Source organism: Arachis ipaensis, chromosome B02 (genome assembly GCF_000816755.2).
Source record: "Arachis ipaensis cultivar K30076 chromosome B02, Araip1.1, whole genome shotgun sequence".
In the NCBI taxonomy this organism is placed as follows: Eukaryota; Viridiplantae; Streptophyta; class Magnoliopsida; order Fabales; family Fabaceae; genus Arachis; species Arachis ipaensis.
The window spans coordinates 19155764-19165772 of NC_029786.2; the positions used below are offsets into that span (position 1 = coordinate 19155764).

Below are 10009 nucleotides of genomic sequence, written 5' to 3' on the forward strand. Positions count from 1 at the left end.
GAAATGTGATTTTTATTTAAAAACTAATAAAAACATAATAAAAACTAACTAAAATATACTAAAAACATACTAAAAATAATGCCAAAAAGTGTATAAATTATCCGCTCATGAAAAGGTTTTCAACCTTCACCAATACATCCTCTACTAAGTCATATGCTTTCTTCATTGATTTGTCTGCCATCTCTAGTGAGATGTTTACAGCTTGTACCTCAAAGATTCCCAACTTCTAAATTACAGATAGTGGTATGAGGTTTATACTTGACCCTAGGTCACATAGAGCCTTCTCAAAGGTCATGGTGCCTATGGTGCAAGGATTTAGGAAGCGTCCAGGATCTAGAAGCTTCTGAGGTAGCTTCTGTTGAACCAAAGTATTTAGTTCTTTGGAAAGCACTGGAGGTTCTTCCTCCAAAGGTTTGTACCAAATAGCTTGGCATTCAGCTTCAAGAGAGCTCTTAGGTACCGAGCAACTTGCTCTTCCCTAGTTTTCTCATCCTCATCCGAGGATGAATATTCATCAGAACTCATGTATTGCAGGAGTGCATGGAAAGGAACCTCTATGGTCTCTATATGAGCCTTGGCTTCCTTTAGTTCTTGGCACTTCAAGAAAAAAGGCCTATGGCCACGCTTTTTTCTTGCTATGCTTTAAAAGCGTGGCCAAAAGTGGCAATGGCCACGCTTTTATGAGGGTGGCGATTGATTAGAGATTTGGCTACGTTTTTTTTGCTATGCTTAAAAAGCGTGGCGAAAAGGGTCTATGGCCACGCTTTTATGAGGGTGGCAATTGATTCGAAATTTGGCCATGCTTTTTTTTGCCATGCTTAAAAAACGTAGCCATAGAGAAAAACAGGCACGCTTTTAAATTGTGACGACAAGGTTTTGTTTTAGTGACATTTTAAAAGTGTGGCCAAAAGGTCCTTTCAAAAATAAAACGCTGCATTCTCCCCTTCATTATTCAAAATTAAAGAACCCCCTTTTTATCTTCAAAGAACCCAGAACCAGAAATTAGCAATTGACACATTGTTACATAAATAATTCTCTTCAAATAACAATATATGAAATTAAAGAACCCTCTTTCTCCTTCAAAGAACCCAGAACCCTAAAAGCTTCAAAGAACCGCAGCCCTCACCCCCAGCCCTCCGCGAAGAACCCCAGCGCTTGCAATGCCTCCGCCGTGACTCTCTCTTTCGGAACTCCCACCATCGTTGCTCCTTTGGCAGTGACTCTCGCTGGTGGTGACTCTCTCGACGCTCACCATCCGTCGCAAGCCCTCTGTTGATGGCCAAAAGAAACCCTTCTGCGGAGCTGTTTTGAGACCTCTGCCTCCATTGCTGCATTGCTGGTTTTGAGAGCAACGGTAGCGTTGGTCACATCGTCAACGTCCTCGTCATCTCAGATTCCCTTTGCCACCGTGAGCTCTCTTTCTCTCCTCCATTTTCTTTTTTGGAATTTTCTGGGCCTCGAAAATTTCAATGCGATATCATATTCTCACATTTGTCTGATAAAAAATCATGCCTTATATTGCTATGTATGCTTCGTAGATTCTCTTATTGATGTGAATGCGAAGCGCTAGGGCTTTTTTTATTAGTATAAGGCTCCCCTTTGCTCTCTGCTCGTCGACTCCCCTGTTCCTCCTCCCAGTCCCGATTGGAGATGCTCCCGATTGGAGATGCCTCTACAGGTATCTTCTATTGCTTTTTGGTGTTTTATTTTTTGGTGTTTTATTTTTTGGTTGTTTATTATTTGGTTGAATCAAGGTTGCGAGAACCGGACCGGTCAATGAACCGATGAAGCAATTGGTTCACTGGTTCAGTGGTTCGACCAGGGTTCAACCGGAATTCAACCGGTTTAATTAAATATAAATAAAATTATTAAAAAATTAATATATAATTTTAAATAAAAATCAATAAATTTTCAACTCCAGACAAATAGGAATCACAAATTATACCGTATAAATTACATCTAACAAAATAAAACTTCAACCATAAAAAATATACCTTCAAATTCTTTAGAAGTTCTTATAAAGTAAATTATCTCAAAAAAAAATTTGCTATAGTTATTGGCATCAATGTATAATTTAGTTTTTCAAAATCAATAAGAGTATTCTAAAAAATTTAACAAAGTATTATCGGTCATCACCAAATTCAGGAGTAATAAAACAAAGAAAATAACAAAAGAAACAGCAACCAGATTTTATTCTGTTAATCAACGAAGTTAAATAGTTAATCAAATTGAAATTATCACTATTTTTGACAATTACAACAACCAAAATTTATTCTATCAAACAATCAGAATCCAGAGTATAAGAACAGCAATTCGTAATCATTATAATTAAGAAAATAAAAAAATAAATTGAACTCCCCAAGAACTTAAGAAAGAGAGCAACATAATTAAACTTTGTAATTTTTCACGGCGTCAGAGAGAGACGGCCACGGCAGCAGAGAGGGACTTTCGCACTTTGTCTTGAGGTTTACAGAGAGAGGGGGATCGAAGACAGAGACGGCGAAGACCACGAGGACAGAAGTGAGCTTGACGACACTGTGGATTGATTTTAAAACACTGCAAGAAAGACAAAATATAATAAATTAATAACAAATTCTTCAATGTATTTTTTAACAAATTCAATGTTTTAAAAACTTACAAATTTTATCATTTTATTAAAAGTTTTCTATTTTTCGTAAGCAAATTTTATTTTGGTATTTATATATAGAGAAAAATCAGTTGAGAGAGGGTCATCATTCTCGAACTGCTTAACGCATTCACTCTTTGACTTTTGCAATTTTCTTGTTTTTCTATTTCCTGTAAGACCGTTGAACTTGCATTCACTCTTTGACTTTTGCAATTTTCTTGTTTTTCTATTTCCTATAAGACCGTTGAACTTTCTGTTATGGTTTTCGTTGCCGTTGTCGTGGAATTATGCGGGTTCACTTCAGTCTAGATAGCATGATATATACATGCTTATAATTCTATGTTCCCGCCAGTTAAATAAGGAAGTTTCATTAACTGAAATCCATCTCAGATCGTATAGCATATAACATTATAACCTTTCCAACAAACAATAAAAATCAATGAAATGTTGAAACAGAATACTTGTAGACGATGTGCTATTAAGTATTAACTAGTTATAATAGCATATCACCAAGAAAGGACGAACTTAGTATCCGTTACATTGAAAATCGCTAATTATTATATTTGTATATGTGAAGTGAACTACTACTCACTATTACCAACAGTTGATGCCGTCAACAATATTAACTTGGCCCATAAGGAATGCTAAAATTGAAGGAAGAGCAAAAATCTTGATCATTTCTGAGTGCTTGCCTCAGCAGGGTCAACCACCTCAGCTTCTAAGGTTTCAGGGACATGGGGCTGGGTTCCTGCGGGATGAGACTGACCAGAATACGCAGACCATTTACCGGTCAGAGCCATACCCATCATCTCGTATATCTTCCCTCCAAGCTGCGCTGGATTATCAGGCTGCGCGCACACAAGCACATCAAGAAATAATGTCACACGTAAAATTAAAATAGCCAATATATGCAGCACCTTGATCAAATTAACAACCCAACTTCAATGACTTTCAAAACAATAGTATTTACCGCGCCAATGAACTTACTGTAAAACCACTGGAAACCAAAGCTGCATCATAGAGAAGGTCAATAGCTCTGAGGGCATCTTGATCATCAGGGTTTGTTTTGAATGCAGCCTGAAAATTACACAGGATAGATTTGCATTTAATATCATTGGACCTATTTATTGATGATAAAAAGAAAGGAAGTAAAAACACTATTTTATCATACATCTAAGTTCCTGATAATAGGGTGGTCAGGATTGATCTCAAACACCCTTCTGCTTCTCATGAAATCCAAGCTAGAGGCATCGCCCATAGATTGTGCCTTCATTAGCCTACATAGAGCACATTGTTAATTTGTTATGTAAAATCCTCAAAATTTGTCATTAAGTATATGATAGAAAGGAAGACCCACCTTTCCATGTTTGCAGACCAACCAAATTTTCCTGACACCAGAACACAGGGTGAAGAGCTTAGTCTGTTTGAAATTTGCACACTTGCAACTTTATCCCCCAAATGTTTCTTAATCCAGTCACAAGTTTGGCCGAATTCCTGTTTCATCTCCTTTTCCCTTTCTTCATTCTTATCACCTGTAGAAACAACAAATCAAATTTAACTAGCTATAAAGAAGAGCCAAGCCATGATGAATCCACTGAAAAACAAGGACTACTAAATATTTGGTTGATGAAAATGCTGATACCATTGACTAAATGAGCATTTTCCCAAAACATGAAGTATATCAAGCATTTGGGATATGTTATTCTCATACACAATGCAACAGGAACATATACCTAGATCCAAGTCTTCTTTGCTAATATCAACAAAATTCTTTTCCTCATATGACTTGAGGTTTTGAATAGCAACCTCATCAATTGGATCCACTAGAAACAGTACCTAAGAAAAAATCACAAACACCAATATTAAGAAATGATATAATTAATCCGTACAAAGTTATAAACTTAAGAAAGAAAACAAGCTTATACTTCAAGATCCTTCTCTGCAAGTCTCTCCAAGAAAGGTGTGTTCTTTGCACTATTCACACTATCGGCTGCAATGTAATAAATATCTTTCTGATCAGGCTTCATGTTCTCAACATATTCATCCAAGCTGATCAGTTCTTCTTCACTTTGGGATGAGAAAAACCTAAGCAATGGAGCGATGCGTTTGTGATTCTCACAATCTTCAATACAACCCAGTTTTAAATGTTTGCCAAAATTCTCCCAGAACTTCTCGTAGTCCTGCATACAGAGCAAGACATCTAGTCAAACGAATAAACACATATATGAACAATTTATCCTATGTAGAGTGGGATAATGGCAGAATGTGTACAACTAAAATTCGTCAAAATATGAACATACCTCCCTGTTATCACTCATAGATATCCCCAAAATCATGTCAAAAGCTTTCCGAACTAAACGTTTCCTCATAATCCGCACCTTCATGAAACATGGAAAAAAGGATAAGCAAGATGAAACTAGTTATGAATTCTGCATACCCAAAACAGGGTTATAGGTTCAAACTTTATACATGCATAACCTCCTACTACTTACTACGCGACTTTCTTGCAGAATTTCACGTGACACATTGAGTGGAAGGTCATTTGAGTCAACCACACCCTTGACAAAGCTTAAGTATCGGGGGAACTGTCAAAGCAAATAAGAAATAAGCACAGGGAAAAAAAGTTATGATCAGACGGTCAAACCCAACAAGTTGCTATTACTTATGGTGATGGACAGTAAAGGGACTATACCAGCTCTCCATCAAAGTCATCCGAAATGAATACTCTCTTAACATATAGTCTTATATTCTTGGTCTTGGGATTGATTATGTCATCCTTCCCCATAGGAGCAAAAGCAGGAACATATAATATAGATCTAAATTCTACTTCACCCTGCAATAGCAAATACCACCACCACAAATGTCAACAAAAACAACTGACCAGGACATCAGATTAGAAATTAGTATTAAAATCTCATTATTGTACGTTTGGAAGTCGCGGAGTATGCTTTACTGCAGAACTAAGAATTTAATGTTTATGAACAGGTGAACATTACACATACATATATAAACTTACCTCGGTGGTACAGTGTGATGATGCTAATGGGTCCAAATACTCATTAAAAGTTTTCTTGTAAAATTCATTGTAATCCTCCTTGGTGACTTCTTTTGGGTTACGAAGCTGCACAAGCAAACTGACATTTAATCTCCATTCAAACAACAAATTTCCAATTAAAGCAGAAAACATGCAAATTAAGATCATAAGACTCACCCAAATTGGTTGAGTTTCATTAATGAGCTCCCAATCCCAGTAGCGCTCAACAACAGTCTTAGCCTTCTTCTTCTTCTGCCGAATAAGGTTTCAAAGTCATAATTGAGCAAGTAAACATGCAGAAGCTATACGACCTCACACATAAGAAGTGAGAACAAATACTTGGTTCAGGTAACAAGCAGAAGATTACCTCAGTCTTCCATCTTCTTCGTCTTTTTTTGCTTCAGTTGGATCCTCATCAACCTCAACCTGGAATAAGCATATATTTTAATAAATGCAGAAAACATTCACATTTTCTATCAAATTTATCCAGGAGGAGGCAAAACCAACCGAAGTATACATACAACATCATCATATCAAACAAAAAAGATTTGTAGAAAATAATGACATACTTCTTTGGTGTATCCTTTTTCCTGCCAAGTGTATATCGGGAACGAGACAAATTGTGAATAGTTTTTCACAAGCTTTTCAATTCGCTCTGGATTAGCAAAACCTTTATCATCCCTCTGAAATGAAGCCACAGATAATACCACTTAGTAAGATCAGGCAAAATATAGATAGCTACCCCGAAAAAAATAATAGACTATCAACAATCAACATGCCTTAAGATGCAGTGTAAGACGAGTTCCCCTTGGAATCAGCTTCTCAGGATCTGTCTCTTCCCTAATGGTATATGAGCTAGCATTTGCCTCTCCTTCCCAAACATATTGTTTATCAGATTTTGGGCTCTTGGTAGAGACAGTTACCTTCAGAGTTCGAACATCAAAAAATTAATAACAGAGAGATCCCAAAAATGCACAGACTGATTTTTGTTAAAATGCATACCTTATCAGAAACCAAAAAGGCAGAATAGAACCCAACACCAAATTGACCAATTAAGTTGTTGTCACCACCAGCATCCTTGTTATCCTTTTAAAATGATAAACATTTGTCAGCCTATAAGATATATAACTATAAAATAAATAAAGATAATAAAATCATAAAACATCTAAAATCATAAAGCATCCTTCAGAAGAGGTAAGACCTTCAATGCCTTCAAAAATTTTGCAGTACCACTTTGTGCAATAGTTCCAAGACAATCAACGAGTTCTTGTCTTGTCATACCAATACCTGTATCACTGCATAAAGCAAAAAATTGCATTACCAACCGAAAATAGGAAAATATTAGTCAAAAACAATTTAAAAAAGCCATTTATCTTACGTGATAGTGATAACCCCATTATCTTTATCAGCTTGGATTCGGATATCAAAATCAACAGCATCTTTCAAAAGTTCAGGCTCTGTAACACCTAGAAACCGTAGCTTATCCAAGGCATCACTTGCATTGCTGTATTTAAAACAGTAAACAATCAAGAGCTATACATAAAAGTGAAGATTAAATGTTACTCATATATAAGCAGAAGTGGAAGAACAAACCTGATAAGTTCCCTAAGAAACACTTCCTTGTTACTATATAAGCTATTAACAATGAGGTCCATGAGCCGACTAACCTGCAAAACGATGCATAGATACAAAATTATGATCATGATACGATATATTATTCACACTATAAGGATAGGAAACATGGACATGAAAAAAGAGCTATATACCTCAGCTTGGTACTCATATCTATCAGATGATGTGGAGTTGGATTCAGCAGACTTTGCAGCAGTAGACTCATATCGCTTCCCCAAAAACAAATCTTTCTTCAAGTTTTGATAATTCCTAGATTTCTCTGAACTTAAGACAGAAGAATACCATCTAGCTTTAGCATCTTCCTCACCTACCTGCTTCCAACCCAGGAAAAAAAAGGTATTGATAACACACAACTACCTCAAAAAAGCCCACATTTTTAAAGCAACAGAACAAAGAAAGGTAAAGCGGCTGGTTCAATGTTTCTCCCATAACATCAAAATCTCAAACTACAATTAAAATTCAAATTTTTAACCGAAAAAACAGAACTGAAGAGAAACGGATGAAACTTGCGAAAATTGATAGCTAGTAGCTAGTGAAGCTAACATGGAATTGTAGGAGATACAATTAGATCAATCAAATGGATTCAACGCGAGAAACACACAAAAGCGATGGATCATACCGAAGAAATGGAAGATAGAAGTGGAACAGTGAGGTGACGGTGAGGGACGGCGGCGTGGCGGAGGGCGGCGGATAGAGAGGAGCAGCGCCTTGATAGCCGGTGCATTTTGACGGTTACCATTGACTGAGTGAGTGAGTGAGTGAAAGCAGAGAATTAGAAATGGGAGGGCTTTAGACAAGGTTGAGAGAACCGGTCAATAAATCGATAGAATAACTGGTTCAACAGTTTAATGGTCCAACCGTAATCTAACCGGGTTCAACCAATTTAGTTAAATATAAATAAAATTATTAAAAAATTAATATATAATTTTAAATAAAAATCAATAAATTTTCAACTCCAGACAAATAGGAATCACTAAAGATCAATAAATTTTCAAATGAAAGAAGGAAAATAGCAAGGTTCTGAAAACCGAACCAGTCATCGAACTGCTTTAGTTATTGGTTTACTAGTTTATTGATCCAACCGGTTCAACCGAAATAACCGTTTTATAATAAAAAATAAATTATAAATAACCACCATAAAACATAAATATAGTCTATATAAACCTTAAAATGTCTTTCAAATTAAAAGCATTAGATGAAATATCATCAACCAGAGTATTATATTCTAATCAAAATACAAACTCAAAAGTTAAATAACAAAAAATAAGCTAATTTACAAAGAATAAATATGCTAATAATCACATTCTATTTGATCTACACAATTTCATTTATGCATGTGTTTTGCAGTAAGAAGGCAATAGTAATCCATCATATGTAAGACCAATCAAACAACAAATCAAAAGAGTAAATAAATGAAAGAAATATAAATGAAGCAAGTATATATACCTCAAAATACCCCTCATGTAAACAATGGGAACCATGTTTATTCACGATGAGTTGCTTGCAAGAAATTAAAATGTCCAGAGACACCGATAGAGTAGGTAGAAAGAGATATAGAGCGTAGACTAAAAGAGTTTAATTTGGTGAATAAACCGCAGCATTCAACAAAGTAGCAAGACCTCTTCTGCAATTAAGCTCAACCTAATCACTGAGCCAAACCTTCTCAAAACATAACAATGATCAAAATTTATCACAATCTAAACTCATATCTAACAAACAGCTCAAAACTTTAGGCCATCAACAAACACCAACACAGGCAACAAAGATCAAACAAATCATCAAATTGCTGTGTGTAATAATAGCAATGCATGTTGCAATTGCTTAGATACATTCTTTTAACTTTGACAAAAACTTCATTCAACCCAAGAGAGGGATAATAAATCTTGAATCTTCCTCAGCAAATGCAAATCAGCCATAATACTAAATTGTACCTTCTGATCTGGCAACTAATAAAACATAACAGAGAAATAAAATCTGAAAAAACCAGAATTAAAGAAATCAGCAACAGAACAAATAAATTAGAAAAAATTCATTGAATGAGTCAAAAGCATAGAATCAATCCTAAACCAGAATTAATAAAAAAAAAAACAGAACAAAAATTCAAAGTAAAAATAAAATAGAATTAACAATCCAACCAAAGAAGCAAGAACAACCCAACCAAAGAACAAATCAGAATCAACAGTAGGAGGACGACTGGAAGAATAAAAATAAATCAGAATCAAACCAACAATCAGAATAAAAAGTTCAGAGTAAAAACAAATCAGAATCAAAATCAAACAGAGGCTCCATTACAGTTTCAAATGCAAGGAAGGATGACGGCGCTGGAAACGGAGAGCTGGCGACGGAGGCAGGAACAGAGATGGCGCCGGCGACGGTGGAACAGAGCTTCGCGACGGAGGCAGGAGGCGAGCCCGGCGACTATGCTTCCACTGCTGAGAGCCTGAGACGTTAGAGCTGAGTGAGGGACCGAGTGAACTTCGAAGCTCCAACCGGCGACGGCGTCAGGAGTAGTCCGGCGGCTGAACGAAAGGGAGGGACTGAGCTCGCCGGCGTTGAGAGGAACGGCTAGCTCGAGGGTTATGGGAAGGACGAGGGAGGGTGTGCTGCCGCGCCGATGGAGAGTTGGAGTGAGTTAGGGTTGATAATTGGTAGTGGTAAGGTTGGAGGTTACTGAATGTTAAACGGCGCGTTTTGAGCATTTTCGGGCAAAGTAAAAA

At 36.5% G+C, this 10009-nt stretch overlaps 1 protein-coding gene across 1 annotated transcript; it reads right to left on the minus strand.

Moving 5' to 3' along the window:
* Positions 2997-9753, minus strand: LOC107625006 (heat shock protein 90-6, mitochondrial-like). Its single transcript, XM_016327514.2, is given in 22 exon segments — positions 2997-3474; positions 3614-3703; positions 3798-3903; positions 3984-4158; positions 4360-4462; positions 4552-4806; positions 4927-5004; positions 5119-5211; positions 5319-5459; positions 5643-5747; positions 5838-5912; positions 6028-6038; positions 6041-6086; positions 6230-6343; positions 6440-6583; positions 6663-6746; positions 6862-6955; positions 7039-7164; positions 7254-7327; positions 7427-7603; positions 7912-8034; positions 9585-9753. Coding segments are annotated over 21 exon segments (2385 nt in total). The 5' UTR covers positions 8032-8034; positions 9585-9753; the 3' UTR covers positions 2997-3300.